Source organism: Tamandua tetradactyla, chromosome 6 (assembly GCF_023851605.1).
Source record: "Tamandua tetradactyla isolate mTamTet1 chromosome 6, mTamTet1.pri, whole genome shotgun sequence".
In the NCBI taxonomy this organism is placed as follows: Eukaryota; Metazoa; Chordata; class Mammalia; order Pilosa; family Myrmecophagidae; genus Tamandua; species Tamandua tetradactyla.
In genome coordinates this window covers 148,560,288-148,580,197 of record NC_135332.1, presented here as the reverse complement: position 1 = coordinate 148,580,197, position 19,910 = coordinate 148,560,288, and the positions used below count along the sequence as shown (strand labels likewise).

Genomic DNA, 19,910 nt, shown 5'->3' with positions numbered 1-19,910 from the left:
AAAGCATGTTGCTCTACGAAATCAAGTGACATGACGGCTGGGACAGAGTAATCTAGGTTGTAATATTTGTCATTCAACTGAAGCTTTGAATAGATTTAACAGTTCCTGTTATCAATGTCCTTTTCCTACCTTACAGTTTGAAATATATCCCTTTCCAAAAGACAACCCAAATTGTTAGAGAACAACTCTCTTCAAGCAAAGTTAAATGATAACATTTTACTGTGATGAATTTCTAATACTTTAGATGTTGTATCACCTTGACATATTCTGAGAAATTTGTTTTACAACTTTTCACTGCAAAATATGCATCAAATAAAATGTAAGGCTTTTGTTAATTGTGTATTACCTTTATTTTGTCCTTTTCTTTTCTGAAATGTTATTCAGATGGTACTTTTACGCATTTTCTACTTGAACTAAGTGAACATAACAGTCCCAAACTAGTCTAAACATGATTTAAGATCACATCTGTTGCAACCTCCTTCCAACCTGAGAAAAATATGAACAGACTTTGAGACTTGAGAGTACGCTGCCCTGGAACTTAGGGTGGGGAATAATTGGGGAAAGGGTAATTGGAATCATTATTTCCTTCTTTTTTCAGAAACTTATTTGCATAGACTTATTTTTTTAGTGCCTGAAATAAAGAGCCCTTAGAGAATTTTTATAAACTATTTCTTCAATCTTAATTCCTTAAATTAGAGTAGAACAATGCCATTCTACCAAATTTCTGCCAAATAAAATGGACATACACAAATGTTGCTTAGAGAAGTTGATTCTGGCCCCAGTGATGAAATGGAGTGATGAAATACAAAGCACACTGGGTAATTTTACAGAATTAGACAAGTAATATCTCGGTAATGGGAGATGGAACTTGTAAAGGAATGTGATTAGGCCCTTTTATACCATTTCCAGCTTTTTTGCTTCTGTACTTTGTGTGAAATTGCATTTAAAGATACATACTATGTAATGATTTTGAGATATTAAAACATTTAAGAAACAATCTATACTCTACATGCTTAAAAGAAATAATCAACAAAATGAAATATAAAAATATTTGATATTGGGCAGGTGATGGTGGTATGGTGGCAGAGTTTTTGCCTGCCATGCTGGAGATTCGGGTTCGATTCCCAGAGCCTGTCCACGCAGGAAAAAAAAAGAGAGAAAAAAAACCACATTTGATATCAGTTTTTAAACAATCTCTTTAAAATATTTACTGGCACATACTATTTTGATCCCTAAAAAGCATTTTGTTTACATTAAAGTTCACAAATATCTGACAGCCAAGACAGGGAAAAATAAATGATAAAGAATTGAAATACCCATTGCTATTAACATTTTCCCATTCATTTTAAAGAGCATTTATTTTGTTTCATATCCCTACCTTCTGTCTGGAAGAAAATAAATTTTAACATAAGGATTCCTTGGCCTCCCATCTTCCCTGGAAGGGAGATCTTTTGCACCCAAAATTGTAACTATTAATTGGTGGCCAACCTTGTCAAACCACAGTTTTATCTGAAAAGCAAAAATATACATTATCAGCTCAAATATTTACTACCATAGCATAATGTTTATATTCCTCAATCTCCACCTAATCCCTTAAATACTAATATTAGCACAGAATATAAATTTGACTTAATAAATTGTTAGTTAAAATAAAAGGATATACTATAATAACTTCAATGAATAGAAGAATAAATTTAATATTTCAGTTTGATTAAAGACTCATGGGCTTTTTGTTATCCTAATTTGCTTATAAATATGCACATAATAATACATTATCATAACTAAGGACTCTATATGCAGTGACTGCTCTCTATCATTATGCAAGAACCAGTGTTGTTCATTTTGGTTTCTCTACAGTGCCAAGATCAGAATAGGTATTTAAAACAAACTGAGTAGATAGTAACTTGTTTAAATGGCATTCACAGGGGATTTTTTAAGCAAATGTTTCATGTTAATCCATAGCAAAAGACATTTCAAAATTGTAAGCAAGGAGCATACTGGCAGCATTAGTCATAGACACCTTCAGTCTCTATTAAAATTATAAATTCATCTTGTATAAATTTGTCTTACACAGACATAAAGTCTCTTTTTCTTTTATGAAGCAAATGTATCACGTCCTTAGAATAATACGGATATATTTTATAATTTGAGATGAAAGTTTCTGAATTGTTTCCCTATGCCACAGTTAGGGATTGGATCTTCACATTTAGCTGCTAAATTCACTTCATTTAACAGCTGTCACCCCCCACACATATACCTCCCACCTCCGCAACTAGCTAGCTGATTTTTTGTTAGGATTTATGGAGCTCTGCTCAGTTTTGGTTCAGAACTCAGCACATCTCTGAGCACTATCCTGAAATATATATTGAGTTGGAAATTTATAATTTGAGAATTAAAAAGAAAAATCAATCCTGGTTATATATTAAACACTGATATCTCAGATCCAAAGCAACATGGCTTTGTTGAATACCTCACTTCCTTTCCTAGAAAATGAGGGGAGGAACTAAACTTTTGAGTCAGAATTGAAGGACTGATGGCTCAGAAGAGTACACAAATTATTTCTATTTCAGGATTCCTCTTTTAGGAATAATAGCAAAATATATATCCAAATTTTAAAAATTATAATTACTAATCTTTATATTGTGTTAATTCCTTATATTTGAGGTAGGTATTATCTTGCTGTTGTGTAACAAAAAAAAAAAGGTTTTAAAATAAAGCTGCTAAATACAAACAGACCCCCTAGCCAAGAGTTTCTCAAAACAGGGTTCACAAATTCCCTCCATCAACATTATCTGGCTTACTAATTTAAGAAATATAAATTACTGGGGCCCACCTTTCACCTACTGAATGAGAATAGTACCCAAGAATTTTAACAAGTTCTCAAGGTGATTCTCATGTACATTAAAGTTTGAAAACCACTGCCTTATAGTAAGGGATAAAGAACCTGGAAATCAAAGTTTCTAACATTTTAAAGAAAAAAACTCAAATAATTGCTTGCCTAACCAAATGAAAACATAGATGCAGATAAGGGTAAGAAGGGAAAAAAGAAACTAAACTATTCTTCTGGCAAAAGATATGAGGGGGAAACAAAAAAAGAAAGAAATGTAAGGATGTCTCATTGTATAAGAGATGAAATAGAGATGTCAGATGTCAGACAGTGTTCCTATAAAAATATGTGATCATCGCCATATTAATTGCATGACATTCTCTAATTTTTATAAGAATAAAAGAGTTAGACTTTATTCTTTTCATATTAAAAATCCTTCCCTGAGGATCATGCCATAAATAAGAGGCACCTCAAAGAGAAAAAGGTTTTGAAAGGCTAAAAAATTTTTTCAATAAACTTTACATTAAAGAAACAATTATTATTATGATTAATATGACATAATTATTGTAGTAAATTATTGATTTCTGTAAGAATTTTTGAGGGGTTGAGGCTAAACACTTGTTTCAATCTCCATAGAAAATATTTTTTGTCCCTTCATATCTTTATAGCTAAGCATTTGAGATATATATTTCAACAGTTAGATAAAGTATATTCTTTTCAGATTTTCTTATGCCAAGGAAATGAAAAATAGCACATTAATATTAGCCATTTCTCAAACCAACAGCTATAGTATATGGCCTTCATATTTTTACAACCCTACTTCATAGTTTATTTAATTATACCTTACAAACAGTAAACAATTTAGAGGGGAAATAAATACATTTTAATTTTATGGATTATGTGATTAAAATTATACTTTTTTACAAATCGGTTTAAACTGTGCATTTGATTAGTAGCTTAGTTTTCTTTCATAGTACAGACCTTGCATTGAAGTTTTTAATAGATATCCACTTCATGTCATCAAAATAGAATTATTTTATTAGCTATATTATTTCATCTCATTTCTAAATATATCTGTGCTTTTAAAATGGTTTAAAAATATCTGTTGATTCCCCAAAATACAATAAATATAGCCTTACAATTCTAGGTCTGATAACTTTTTTTTATCTGAACTGTCTTAAAAAAAGCCTTAGATCATTTTAATTATTTTAATATAATTATCATTATGGCTTTACTACATAGCCATTTTCAATTTTCCTAGGCAGAATCTGAGCAGCAGAGGTGCATACTTTACACTGTTTAATATTAACTAGAGAAGTGTAATTTAAAGTTAAAATTTAAATAAAAACAGTATTATTCAAAACAAATTTAAAAAGAAACATGCAGCAAAGCAAGGAAAGCATAATACTACTTTTTAACAAAACTATATTTACATTACTTTACCATATAAGGGTGTCCTAATGAAAAGAGGCAAACAACTTGTACCCAGGTATAACAGTAAAGTTGAAAAGAATTACAATAAAAAGAGTGTAAACCAAATAAATTCAACACATTTTATTTGGATTGTGATTTTTTTCTATCAAAGTAATAAACTTTCCAAAAGTTCAACTTATATATAATATGCATAAAATTCATAGTCTAGATAAGGTACAAATTTATTTGCCAGTCTCCTCAAGGAGTTAGTGCTTGGAAAATGCAAGAAAATGTAGAAGTTAAGTAATATTATGAATGATTTAAAGAGACAGCAACCTTAGTGCAATAACAGAAAATAACAATATAGAATTGGCTTTTATTGTTAAACGTTATATATATAAGTGGAATCTACATTTAATCTACATTAAATGTCACTGTGAAACCACTGAGTTTATGTATTCAGTTCATTATATAAAATCACTAACAAAGTTTGTCTCTTTAAATTTTTATTCAGTATTTTAATCCCCATGCAGAATTTACAAGCTGGCTCATAAAATGATTTGAAATCCAATACTATGGTTTGGAGAAACATACCAAAAAAATGTTTTCCTACTACGCATTTTCCAAAAACATACATATAAGGGTTAAAACACAATTTTAGTTTCTATCAGGCAGACAAGGCCTTTACCTGAACCCTAGGAACAAAAGGCGTTGTTCTTCTACTAAGGCTTTGGCTCTGGTAAGCAAAATTAAGAAAAAAGCAATAAAACAAAACCAAAAGGACAACACGCTGGAACTAAAAAACCAAAAGTAAAAACAAACACATACAACTATCCCTTAAATACAATATTTCCATGACAATATTAATCTAAATTAAGCACTTCAATGCATAGAATAAATTAATTTTGACAAAATACTAAAATACATAAGAACCATACAAAATGTAAGAAATCATTTAATCAGATTTTTTAAATGTAGCCTATCTAACAGGAGTTAAGACTGAATGTAAACAATGTATTTAAGCGCAAATATTCAGAATGATTACAAACATACTCCAAGAGCAAAGAAATTTCAGGTTTCAACCTTAAACACTACATGGAAAAGCCATAGTCTACAAAGAAGTTAGATGAAAATATATTATAGAAATATTTGTAAAAACTCAAACTGCGTGACTTTTCAAAATACTGTGTCTAAATAAAGGTCCAGAAAATATTAGCCAAGTTGGCTTTAGAATTTATTAAAAGAATAAACACAGTAAGATAAAAATTCGCTGGAATGTACTGCATTAATGAGCTGATTCATACATTATGAATCAATACCAGGTTCTAGTATTTAGACACCATCTTCAGACATTTATTATATACTACCCAAGATAACACTGTTTACTGCTAATCATATATTTTAATGAAAATAATATTTCCTTTCCTTTTATTTATATATTTATTTTTATGTTTCTAAAGCATTTCAATTTCATTGCTCCATTACTGACAACCCTAGAAGGTAGTAGCTATTATCCCTAATTTGTAGAAGAAGAAACAGACATACTACAAGGATAAATACAATCACCCATACTTGTATAAAGAGCAAGAGCGTAAAGGAAGGAAATGGAGACCACTTGAGACTAAACCACTCTATTTCAAGTTCTCAGAATAAAATCAAGTTTATTTTCCCTTCTGATTTTGTTTTTGTTTCTTTGTTTTGTTTTCATTTTGGAACTGCTTCCTAAAGAGAACACTCTACTCAGAATATATTGTGCCTTTATTAAGGCATGCCAGTAGTTAAGTCATGAACAAAATCAGAGGCATATCTCTGGTTTGGAAATAGATTTCAAGACATTTAATTTTGCTTCCTTCACCTAGATTCCATCCCATCCCTTACACTTCTCATGGATGTCTCTCTTGTCTAATTCAGAGTTATAAAAAAGGCTTCCCAATTTTTCACCTCTAATGAAAACAGATAAAGGATACTAGTAAGATGTTTGCCCAATCTAATCAAGTCAGACAGAAACTGCTTAAGCCACAAATAATAAAACTCAAAGGAAAATAGATCTTAAGAAATAAACACTATCATTTAGACAAGTCATCTTTTGCTCTCTCTCCAAAAGCCAAGGCAGTCACTAATGAAAGCTGTCTTCCTTTCTGTGTGGAGACATTCCCAAAGGAAAAAAGAAATGTTCAGCAATTGAGTTTGTTACTGATGTCTGCATAAACCTAGGTGGATAATTCTTTACCAAACAGGGGAGACAACATATGAAAATCACAGAGATAACTAAGCATGCTGAAGAAAGGGACTGATTACTCTATTTTGAAACAGATTCTATTTTACCTGCTCTCCCACCTATTCTACCTGTTTTAGACCAGAAGTATCTGGTATAACTGAAGATTTTTTGCGAGTAAATATCACATTTATAAAATAAAAGATCATTTTAAAAAGAATAGTAATTCAAAAATAAGTTAGTCCCTTAAAGCAAACTTTTTTTTTCATCTTCTAAAATGGTCTTAAACAAGCAACTCACAGACTTCTGAAATCAGCCTTCTAAAATTGATGGCAGTTTAAACCTAATCTTTATCCATGAGTTTACACATTAAACATGGCTATAAAGACATTTTTGTTTTAATACGTTTAATGAAGAAAACCATTAGTAATGGTGAAGTGCTATGTCTGTCATCCTAATTGGTAGTTAACATTAATTTATTTAATTTAACATTTAAGCATGAAAGATGTGATATCTATAAAAAATTCAGGTTTCATACAATTAAAGAATTGTACACCACAATTTATGTTGCATTTCAATGTTACTTCTTACAATATACTGTAATAGATTCTTTAGGACTTTATAACAAAGTTGTGATAATGAAATATAAAAGATAAAAACTCACAGGAAAAACTTTCATTTACCAGAAGCTTAAATAAAAGTTATAGAGTTTCTAAGGATATATTGAGTTTTTGCACCTATTCTCTAGTTAATTATTGTCTTTAAATGGGCATACAAAATTGAAGGAATTATGAAAGTAATCCTTGGAAGGATGAAACTAATAATTATTGAAGAACACAAGTAAAAAAATTAAAAATAAGGCAATGCTGACATTGAAAGTGCTAACATACAGCCCAGAAGGCATAAACCTGAACTCACAATGACATTCTCACCATATATGCTGACGACAACTTCATAGTCCCTAGAATAATAATAAGCAGCCACATAATTCTAGCCTATAGAGGAAATAATTTGCATAATTTCAAAAATGTATAGCAAAAAATTTGCATTGCATGTTTATATGTTTCTGAGAAAATACCAGTCAATGAATTGACATAAATATATTAGGAAGGTCAGCTCATATATTATAAAATTATCTTTGTCTCAGGTATTAGCAGCGTCATGATTTCATGATGGAGGAATCAGCCCAAGCAAATCTCACTGAAAGCAAAAGTTACCAAAAGTGGAATAGAAGGAATAGGGATTATAATGCTGCCTTGTGATTGTCTATTGGTCTTCCCTAGGGGTAACATATGTAGATATTTTCCAAATCGCTACATCACTAGAGCAAACCAAAACTGTCTCCAGTTCAGCAGAGAGAGTTTCTAAGGATATATTAAATATAGACACCTATTCTTCAATTATTTTTCTTTTCCCTTTCATCTTGTAATTTTATTTCTGGAAAGTTATCCTGACAAAACAATTTTGTTCTAACAAAAATATGCAAATTTTATATTCAAGGATTTCCATGGCCTTGTTATTTATAAAAATATAAAACTAGAAACAAGAAAGATATCCCATAACATAGTTAAAATGGAGTATTAAATAGCTATAAAATCATTTTTGAGGTACTTTTAAAGACAGGAAAAAGTCCACAATTTATTACTAAATAAAAAAAGCAGGTTTAAAAGTACCATGCACAGAATTATCCCCATTTTGCTTTAAGTACTATTTGTATATGGATAGTTTTCTCTTAGTGGCAATATTAGGGGTGACTTATGCTTTGTATTTACTTTTCTGTACTTTTGAAATTTCCTATAATAAATATGTATTATATTTATAATCATAAAATGGAATTATATATATGAAATTTCAAATTATATACAGCTAAAAGTTTTACTACCAGTAGCATACTGGATCATATCCCTCCCAAATCATAAGAAAATGATAAAAATACCTATTTTTAATTATAATTACATGGATTTTAAGACAATATTATTCATAAATCTAAAGAGGAAAACTTCACATTCCACAATTATATGTAAAAATGAAACTTTTAAGTTTATATTTCCCCCAAATATTCAACATTTTTATATTTGTACCATATCATCTTTGAAACATGAGGAAAAATAGCTGAATACCAAATTTGTCTAAATCCCTTCACTATTCCCCTCACTCTTCCCTCCTCAATTCAATTTCTAAAAGGTGGTGGGATTTTTTTTTTTTTTTTTTTTTTTTTTTTTTAAAGGAAAGACAGAGAGAAGGAAGGAAGGATAGAAGGAAGAAAGGGAAACATTTTTAAACATTTTCTTGTTTTATTGTATTCTGTTTCTCCGTTTTTGTTACATGGGCTGGGGCCGGGAATCGAACCGAGGTCCTCCGGCATAGCAGGCAAGCACTTTGCCCGCTGAGCCACCGCGGCCCGCCCAGGTGGTGGGATTTCAAATAAGAAAAAATGACACACATTTATTATGAAAACCTAATTCCCCTCCCTCATCTACCAACTCAATCCATTTACACATACACACACACACACACACAAACACAGTGTGTTTACTAATGTACTGTCATGATCAAGTCACCTAGCACATCATTTAAAGGTGCACTATTCAATGGGATCATAAATAAAAAGTAACATCTAGCATTTATTAGCACTTTCAAAGCCAGTAGAAGCAAATAAATGCTGCATTTTAACTCAATGTCAAAAACATCTTTGCTGTCAATACATATAAGTGTATAAACAGAAAGATACTTTCTACTTATAAGTAGAATGCAAAAAAAGCCTTTAACCTTAAATGAAAAACTTTACTATTTATGAAAGAGAAAGGAAAAGAAAATAATAAAAAGGAGAAATTCATTTTAGTGAGACATTTACAATCTCCTAATAGTATCTCAAATTTCCTGCATAACTTTACTGTTATTGTCACCCTTGTGATCAAATATTCCTGGAACAGAGAAGTCTAATGACTTTTTTATTTTTTACTTCTTTTTGGTGTGTTTTTTTTAAATTGAAGAAAACAAACAGTACACTTCGAACCACCAAAAACGGATATCTCAGTTAGTTTAACCATAGGCGTACTTAAATAAAGTAGTTAAATAGAGTCTAATGATTTTTTCAAATAATTTTCATATCTTAATTTTGCTTATACTTCCTATAACTCCTTTTATCTTAATGAAACTACTTCAGTAAAAATCAAGTAGTCTTTCTTCCCCAAAAAAATGTTTAAAAAGTTTCATGTCTGCATCAACAGGAAGTTTTTTCAATTTCTCTTAAAATTTCAGCCCAAGAATTGTTTTAGTTTTTAACCATAACAGATTTCATACAAAATTCAGTGTTTGTATTCTGAGAATCTAAACCATTTTTCAATATTCATAAAATTTAAATTATAATACTCACTAGTTCTACTGGCAATATTAAGCTGTATGTTTCTAAAATATAGTTAAATAAATTTAAATATATTAATATTTTAAATGATTTAATAAGGGAATGACAACTCACAAATGAACAAAATGTGATGCCTTAAGTTTGCAAAGTTCCTCCAGTTTGGACATAAATACATAAATTAATTTTAACTTTTATTATAAAATGTTCAAATTAGTTATTATGTAGCATCACCTGGTGTACACGTTAACTCTTAAATATTTCCTCATCTATTTTGTTTTGTCTGCTCACACAATTATCTTAAGTATTGTTATATTTTAGAGCAGTAACCACATAATTACTATGAAATTCATTCCAAATTTCTTTGAAATCTGAAAGGGTCAAGAGGAAGGAAGAATACAAAAACATTTACTTTCATGTTAAATGCCATCTACGTATACTGCAGAATTTTTATTTCTCTTAAAGCTCTTATGACAACTTATAGTCTTATAAGTTATAGAACAAAATCAAGAACTTGGATTTAGGAATTATACTACTATAGTAAGAAAGAGTTTAGATATTGTCACAAAATCTCATTAAATTTCAGAAAACCTAACTCTAATAAAAGAAAGCACAATGCCAAATAATCAAAACTGAATTTCAATTAATTAACACTACTAAGAATGAGAATATTGATGGTTAAAAGCACAATTATGCTTTTCTAGGGAGAACTTGATTTACAAAAAGGACTGGCATCTTATATTAAAAACACTATATAATATTTTAAAAAGAGAAATTAATTTATTGATTACATACTGAAAGTTGTCCAGATAAGAACTGTGGAACATCCCTCAGCATGCCGGGACTCATGGGAGAGGTAACAGAAATAGAAGGACGATCCATTTTTTGAGATTCAAACGAGCTAGAACCTGAAATGATAATTATACATAAGGAATAAAAATAGCTCCTCATTACTATTTAATAATCATATGCCTTTTGATTTTTTCCACAAAATGTCATTATATAAACCACTTTCTGGCCAAAATGTTCCAAATATTCTTAGAGGGTTTTGAAGCATTGGTGTCGTTAAAGGATTCTTTTAAAACCAACGGTAAATAATTTCCTGTGCCAATTATAGTAAGAATGGACTTCTACTTCAGAAGTGAGTTACTTTTCCTGTTATATGAACTTTTCTTATATCTTAAAATGAAATATTAGGAAAAGTTTAAAATAGAAACTTTAAATAGGAAAAGTCACAACCTAAATAAATAAATAAAGCAACATGATGACAGTCCAAAGGTATACATGATTTTGTAAAGTTAAGAACATAAATACTAGGATGTCCAAAACTATAAAATGTTTCCACAAGGTGCTTTTTGAATCATATCTGAAGGAATAAAACAAATGAGATTGACAGACAGAAAGCAAAGGATTATGATAAAAGATAAAGAAACTAGAAAAAAAATTTAAAATGCAGTATCCAGAAGTTATGCACATGAATTTATTTCTATGAAAGGTAAAGGACAAATTTTAAAGTGAATAGGAATGGGGTAATGGGATACTTGGAGAATTAAGTGCTCATTTATAGGAATCTTGGAATTCTGTGCACTTTAGTACTAATTAAGTATTCACACTAAGCTCTTATGATGAGTAATAAAAACTGCACTTGAGGAAGATGCTGTTTCCATCTCTTTAAAGTGTGGATTTAAATGGAGAGAATTGGAAAACAGTTAATAACTGGCGAAATTTAAAAAGATCATAATAGTAAAGGTTATAAAAATAGAAAGAAAGAATTCAGACGATATCACAAAATAAAATAGCAGTACCCAGGAATTAATCAGATGTCCTTCTTTTATCCAGTGTATGCACAGATCGAATAAAAAGTTACAGATAAAAAAATAAATAAATAATGGGGGGATAAGAGGTAAAATAAATTGAGTAGATTGAAATACTAGTGGTCAATGAGAGGGAGGAGTAAAGGGTATGGGATGTATGAGTTTTTACTTTTTTCTTTTTATTTCTTTTTCTGGAGTGATGCAAACGTTTTAAAAATGATCATGGTGACGATACATAACAATGTGATTGCATGCCACTGATTGTACACCATGTGTGGACTGTGTATGTGAGGAGCTGTCAATAAAAATACTTTTAAATAAGAAATTAATCAGATGTGAAAACAAAGGGAAAAATAAGATTTCAAGTCTTGAAACTGGATATACTGAATGAAGGAAAGTAAAGGGTCAAGAGAGTAACCCATGTGCCTGTTTTGTTCTCTGGGCAGGACAGTGCTATCATTCACTGAGACACACAGAACACTGGAGAATACTTGTATTTATGGGAGTGGGTAGAGAAGAATTTAATTTGGAACAACAGTGAACCTGAGATGCATCTAAGACATCCAATGGGGTTGTGCAAAGTAGATAATTGGATACTCAACTGGAACCAAATGTTGGAGTACAGACTAGTGTTGGAAATTAAACTGCAGAGTTGTCTGTGGAGACAGAGTTAGATAAAATTCGCCTCTAGGGAAGTATAGGACAAATGAATAAAGATAACTGTAAGCATTGGGATCAGAGGTGATGGTGATAACTTTTACAGTACTTAGGGAGTAAAAAGAATGATGGTTTGATAGTAAGAGATAAGCTCAGTTTTTCCTGGGTTGAGCTTCAGGTAGAAGCAAGACACTTAACAGAATGTATTCTTTGAATATCCAGGATAAAGGAATAATGACAGATCCATTTGGTAATGTACACTTAGGAGTCACATAACTGGTAATTAAAATGATAAGAAGAGAAGAATTTATTGGGGGACCTCAGGACAAATGGTTAAGTATTGAGCCTTGTAAAAAGCAACTCTTCAATGTTAAAACAGGAGTGTCTCTGATTTGATAAAGGATCTCTATCTTCTCAGGAACAGCTTTGGAATTGTAGCCTAGGAGACTTTTTAATAGCTATGATAAAATAAAGAGCTTCACACTGCTCACGTAATATCTGAGTGAGGCAATATAAGGAATTTAAAATGTATGTATCTTATCAGATTTTTGTAAAAATTGTGTGATAATGTAGGTTCAACATCAGCACAGTCCCAGACACTCAATAAATGGGAGCAATTATGATAATGATAATGGTGGTGGTGATAATAGTGTCACTATATATAATTACTATTATTATCCTTATATTGTTATTTAATTATGATGTTAGAGTTTTATGTGATCATGATATAATTTTGGATAAAATAATTTAGCATCCAACCAAAGGACTAAATCAAATAGGCCATGCAATCATATTTTAAAGTATAGAACTGTGCCATTTAGTACTTCGGTTCTTTCATAAAGATTTTAAAGAAATTTGTATTTATAAATAAAAATATAGAAGTAAAAATATCTAATTTATTGTATATAGAGAGAATTCAACCATCTCACCACCTTTATTGCTTCTACCATGCTTTAAATTACCATTGTCTCCCCATTAGATCATTGAAATAGTCTTCTCACTGGTTTCCCTGACCCCATTTAATGTATTCTCAAAATAGTGGCCAGATTTTAAAACATAAGTCTCTCCTCAAAACCATTCCATATTGCTCCCAATTTCCTTCAGCATAAAAGTCAAAATCCTTACAATGGCTTATAAAACCCTAAGCAATTTGGCTTCCCATTATTCCTCTATTCTCCCCTCCTATCATTCTTTCCCTTGATCATTCTATTGTAGCCACACTGACCTCCTAGCTCTTCCTTAACCCCTGCTATTGTGGGTTGAATTGCAACACCCCGCCCCCACCAAAAAAAAAAATATGTACACCTAGAACCTTAGAATATGATCTTATTTGGAATAAAGATCTTTGTGGATGTAATTAATGCAAGGATCTCAATATGAGATCATCCTGGATTAGGGGAAGCCAATGATAAGTGTCCTCATAAGAGACAGAAAAGAAGAGAAAGAGATGCAGATAGAAGAAAGCCATGTGAAGACAGAAGCAGAAGCAGAGATTGAAATTATGCAGTCCCAAACCAAGGGACACCAAGGCTGCCAGCAGCCACCAGAAGCTAGGGGAGAGGCATGAAACAGAATCTCCCTCAGAGCTTCCAGAGCCAACACCTTGATTTTGAGCTTCTAGCCTCCAGAATGTGAGAAAATGCATTTCTGTTGTTTTAAGCCACCAAATTTGTGGTCATTTGTTACAGCAGTCTTAGGCTTTCTTGCCTTAGAGGCATTGTACCAGCTGGCCCCTCTAGCTGGAAAGCTTCCACCCCACAAAAGAGTCTTTCAAATTTGAAATTCAAATTTCAAATTTTCAAATTTGAAAGATTCTTTCAAATCTTTGTTTCAATCCTTTTTTTCCTCACTGTGTCCATCATAATCAACCCTATTTCAAACTGCAACTTCTCTTCGCCTTCTCTTTCCTAACCTCCCTTACTCTATTCTCAGTGAATCAAGAAACTTAGTCTATAGAAAGACTGTATTTAACATCTGAAATACCACTCAAAAGCAAATAATAAAATTATTAATTTATTTTGACATTGCTTAAACTTACATAAATCTCCAGTTGTTCCATTATTACTCTGAGGTTAAATTAGAACTATTTTATCCCATTTTCCAAAAATAAATATTATAATAAAAGCAATCATTAACTAACTTATTCCAAGCATTCTGATCCACCCCCTTATTGAGGGTCAGGTTACAAAGTAGTAAATTTTAAAATGTGGGGAGATTTTGGAGGGTGGTGAAACTTTGAGGGCAATGGATATGTTCATTAATTTTTATGGTGGTGATGATTTCATGGGTATATATGTATGTCAAAACCTGCCATACTGTGCATATTAAATACGCTCAGCTTATTATATTATATCCTAATGAAGTTGTTTAATAAGTCATAGAAATTCATGGTAATTAAGGATGCATAGTATTTTTCCCATAGTGACATGAAATAATACCAACTTTTCCATTTCTATGTAATAATATATTTGATAACAAGATTACTATATTCTTACTTTGCATTAGTAGAGAAAATAATTCATTTGACCTCTGATGAATGACATTAATAACAATTTCTTCTAATGTAAATGAAACTTACTGGACTCCAGTTGTGCATGTGTGCTATCAGGTATTCTAGGTATATCTCTAAATAGAGAGAAAGAAGAAATAAGAAACTGTTTCAAAAATCAACACAACTGTTCCTCTGATAATTTTTAAGCTTATTATAATAGGAGTGTGAAGATGAAGAAAACAGTACATATTAACAGCATTATATAAATAAGAAACAAGAGAGCCTTAAGTTAATATAACCTGTATATATGATAAAAAAATTTTTGCCGAATCCCAAAATTTAAAAGGAATTAAAACTCACATGCATTAACAGCATATTTATAAAAACATATACTCTATTTTGCCTTACTACACAATTAGCCATTCTCAGAAATTATAGTATTAAACAAGGTAACTTTTACAGATATATTTTAATTAATTATATCTACTTTTACTTGCTGCTTTTCTAAATCAGTAATATGGATATGCAAATAAAATCTAACCAAAACAAAAACTAAATACTCAGAGATTTTGATGGATACATTTTGAATCTGATTACACTTTTGAGAAAAATGCAAAAACGAAATACAATTTGAGGATCCTTAAAATACCAAGAAACATACTTGACTTTTACACCAATCTGATACACTGCATTTTACCATATTACAGAACTATTGAAAGACAAGATGAAAAATGGATACAAGTTCAGGCGCCAGGTTCATTAATTTTAAAAGGCCATTTCCATAAAACTAAGTTATTAACTTATGTCATTTTCTCCAGGATAACAGAGATAAAAATAATAGAACCCAATCATTTTCTAAATGAGAACTGGGCATTAGTATTTTGCCATAAAGAACAACATTTCAATAGCCTCCACCCAAGAATACTCATAGCCCAAATATACATTTAATAATTCAATGTCAGTTTATATATTTTTGTATCAGTTTTATTTATTTACAGGTATACGTCTTACTTTAGCTTACAATATAGGCTTATCTGAAGGAAGTACTGCTACAAAAGTTAATGAGTAATTCTTGTATAGGTACAAAGCATTATATTTATTGTTCACTTTTGGAAATTGTCTATTTAATCTACAGGTAACAAATACAAAGCCAAATTATTTGGTGTTTTTTCACTTTTTGTCTTACTCAGAATTCCTTAAAGATGTTATGCTTCTTCTTAAACTATTCCCTCTATCCTTTTATTTCCTGTCTTGAGATCTCCATTTGAAAAAAAAGATAAAATTCCTACAATACAGCTCTTCATTTAAAAAAAAAGAGTCATAGTTCATGAAGTATAACTTAAAAGTAATTATTTACTATAATAACTACATAAGAAATGTTAGTCCCCTCACCCTTTAGCTATCTAGTAGGATGCTAAGACAACAAATACTTAATATCTGACTATTTTTTCTTCTTTTTTAAATTAACTGTGTATGCTAGCATGATCAGACAAAGAAATGCTATGATTTTTGGTCAGGATTTTTAGTAAAGGACAAAACAGAATTGTTTAAAAAATAATTTACTTTCATAAAGCAATCAAAACATTTTTGGGTTGCACATTACAAATTGTTTAATAACATACAACATTATAGGCATATAAAGTACTGAAACTAACTCACCCAATAGGCCTTGAAACCACAAGCTCCACTTGCGGTTCAGGTTTGGATTCCAGAATGATGTTGTATACTTCTTCAAATGTAGCTCCTTGCAATAGCCTTCCATTCCATTCTAACACTTCATCACCTATGGTGCGTGTCAGTAATGATAATCTCAGAAAAAAAAGCTCCATAAAATGAACTTGAAACAAAAGCAATCTTAGCTTCAGAACTCGATAGAATAAAACAACATCATGGAATAAGAAACACACTAACAGTAGCTCCAGTGACATAAAATTTAGTGACCAGAATGATTAGTATATTTCACCCAAAACGGTAACACTAATAGGGGCAAGGACCGGAGGAAAAAAATATTACATAAAAGTTACTCCTATGTGATCGCTCTAACAGAAATTCTAATTCTAGACAACTATCAAGATCAATTGCCTCTTTGAAGGTTGCATGATTCTGTATTCTGAGTTTCTCAATGTACATGCAACTGAGCACTTTTTCTTTAATGATTTTCTGTTGTCTAAATTTTCTTACAAAAAGCCTAATAATTAGCATCTTATAGAATTCTCTTCAAGGCACTCAAGGATCTCTCTAATAGTATCCATTACGAAAGGGACAAGGCATGACACATCTTAGGAAATTAAGTTTGTTTCCTGAACCATGTTGGATTTTTTTCAAAAAAAAAAGGTTTATGGGAGACAAAATAGGTTAATGTTAGATAGAGATTAGGAATATCAACCAGCAAAATAAAAAAGTCAATAAATAGAAAAATTATTTAATCTAACATAATACAAAAACAATAGTTATAAATTGATATTAATAAGTAAAAACATAGCTAACTTAAATGAACCCTTTGTAATTGGTCAAATCACTTCTAAATGAGAATTATTTTATCAGAACTACTCAAGTTTAACATTTTAAATGTAAATAATCACAGATAGAAACCTACCTGGTCTAAGATGTCCTACAGTATCAGCTAAACTCCCTTTTTTTACTTTGGTAATAAATGCACAGAGCCGACCTGATTCAGTCATTTTTCCTCCTACAACCTGTTTAAAAGATGCAAGTATTAAAATAGGCATATTATTAAATGGATATAGTTGAAGATTTAAATAAAAATTATCTAGAAAATTTACAGCTTTTAAAACTGTTATTTACTCTAATGTATTAAAAATTGCTTAAAAATAATACAATGTCATACTTGAGAACTGAATATATGACATAAGTGTGGACTATTTACAAATTCCAAATATTTTGCAATTTAATCCATAACTTGTTGAAAGTCGTTACATACCTTAGAAATAACTTAATTTGTCATTTCTATCTGTTTTACAGAATTCTTACTTTTGACATTTTTAAAAACAATTACTATTCTATCATATAGCTAAACATTTCTAGTTATATATTTCAAATATTATAATTCAATATAAATATGCTATTCTTTCTATAATATGGTTTGCTACCAAAATTTAATTAGCACTCTTTTGGCATATTGATAATGTGCATAATGATAATGGACCCATCTTGACAAAATTACAAAATTCACTTATTCTCACCAGAATTAATGCAAACTTTAGGCTATCCCAACTTTTCTATTTTTGCTTCTTTTGGAAACACTGAAAACAAAGGTTAGCAATAAGGGTGTGTAGTCATATTTATACCTGCTTTCCAATCAATATATCAGCTTTATAGAAAGTTAGGCAAACAATCAGTAATTTCATTGGCAAAAATATGTTGTGCTTTTTTATCTTCTCAATTGAGTTAAAGATATCTGAATACAAAAATCACTGATGTATCTTATTTCATGCACTTATTCCACAATTGCAGTGCACTGCGCTGTTTCTATTCAGTTAATTTAACTAATTATTCCTGTTTTATTCTGTAAATTAAATGTATAGATTGTATGAGCTAGCATCCTTATATAAATATTACATAAACTTGATAAGCTGTAATAATAATTATTAATAATAATGAGAATATTATTACTGAAAGCTTCTAGAGTATTAATCACTGCACTAAATGCTTGTTTACTGCTTTATTTAATCTTATTAAAACAATTCAGTAGTATTATTATCCTCATTTTACAGATGAGGAAACTGAAGCTAAAGAAGTTTAGTTGCCCAATGTCATATAACTAATAGCTACTCTAATTACAATTCAAGTTAAGACTTCTTAACTTCTATACCACAGTGCTTTCATACTACACTCATTAGATCTGGATTCAAATCCCACCTTTATCACCATTTGTGTGACCATCAATCAGCAAGTTACGTAAACTCTCTATTTCTCATCTGTTGTGAGTGTTAAATAGATGATAGATCTAAACTGCTCAGATAAGTGCCAGCCACATGGTAGCCACTATAAATGTTAGTTACCCAATTCCACCTATACCCAACATTTTCTAATATCTACAATTTATTATATTCTATAGGACAAATACTGTAGCAATGGTTAATTCTTAAATATTTACTTTTTTTTTTGACATCAGCAGACTGTGGGAATCGAACCTAGGTCTCAGGCATAGCAGGAGAGCACTCTGCCACTGAGCCATTGTTGCCCCAGCCAACATTTACTTTTTAATTTCAGTCTTTTATTAGCCATACCAGTGACACCAAAAACAAACATAATTTTATGTGGTGTACTTACCAAATAATTACATGATAATTATAAGAATTATGACATGGGATTAAATATGAATATTGGATGCAAATCAATATTCATATTTAATCTCATGACGTAATTATTTTTGAGTAATCAGACTTCAAAACACTATCTCTCACAAACACACTATTATAATTATCTACATAAATACAAAAATTATATTCCTATGGAACACATTTACTATATTTTCTGAGTTTGTATTATCAATATTTATAATTAAATAAAATGATCATTTTAATAAGGTATAAATACAGGTATAGACATAAGAACAAATTGTATAGGCAAAATAAGTTACAGTATTGTATTTAGGATTCAAATTTATAACTCATTTGGTTACTTTCAATGCCTTGCAAAATTATATATACTAGTATTATTATAATATAATGGAATATTCTTAAATAATAGATGGAGAATTAAAAGTTTTGGATAATAAGTGCAAATATTTTGGGAATCATTAAAAGAAAAAAAATCCACCAAACTGGTATAGGTAGAAAGAGTCATTCTATGTTTTGTTATCCTGGTAAATATGTAAAAAAGATAAAAACAAGATTTCAGACATTTCAATACATACCTTTAAACCAAGCATTGCTCCTGAATCTCGGGGTACACTTCCATCTTTTAGACGTTTATTTAATAAAATGCGACCAATTAAACGATCTCCATCTTTAGATGGCTGCCAGGTCACAGGGTGCTGACATAATTCATCCATACCAAAAAGAAAAATCAATGCAGTTTTATGAAAAATGACCTCTTATTGCACAATTTTATAAACTTCAGAATTCCAAATAATTAATGATTACACAAACCAGTTTGCATTCCAAAAC

At 30.4% G+C, this 19,910-nt stretch overlaps 1 protein-coding gene across 17 annotated transcripts in view; it reads right to left on the bottom strand.

The window, feature by feature from the left end:
- RIMS2 (regulating synaptic membrane exocytosis 2) overlaps positions 1-19,910 on the bottom strand; it is a 757,916-nt gene that overhangs the window by 337,563 nt on the left and 400,443 nt on the right. For 11 of the 17 annotated variants that reach the window (XR_013178386.1, XM_077167426.1, XM_077167432.1 and 8 more), the window contains 7 exons: positions 19,658-19,777; positions 17,375-17,474; positions 16,438-16,561; positions 14,866-14,912; positions 10,612-10,724; positions 4,929-4,976; positions 1,379-1,509 (listed from right to left, as the gene is read on the bottom strand). Coding sequence is in view for 16 of the 17 variants with exons in the window: in XM_077167426.1 (XP_077023541.1) it covers positions 1,379-1,509; positions 4,929-4,976; positions 10,612-10,724; positions 14,866-14,912; positions 16,438-16,561; positions 17,375-17,474; positions 19,658-19,777 (683 nt within the window). In the remaining variant the exon portion in view is untranslated. The remainder of the gene's footprint in view (positions 1-1,378; positions 1,510-4,928; positions 4,977-10,611; positions 10,725-14,865; positions 14,913-16,437; positions 16,562-17,374; positions 17,475-19,657; positions 19,778-19,910) is intronic. The other 6 variants (XM_077167427.1, XM_077167438.1, XM_077167445.1 and 3 more) reach the window with 1 other exon arrangement.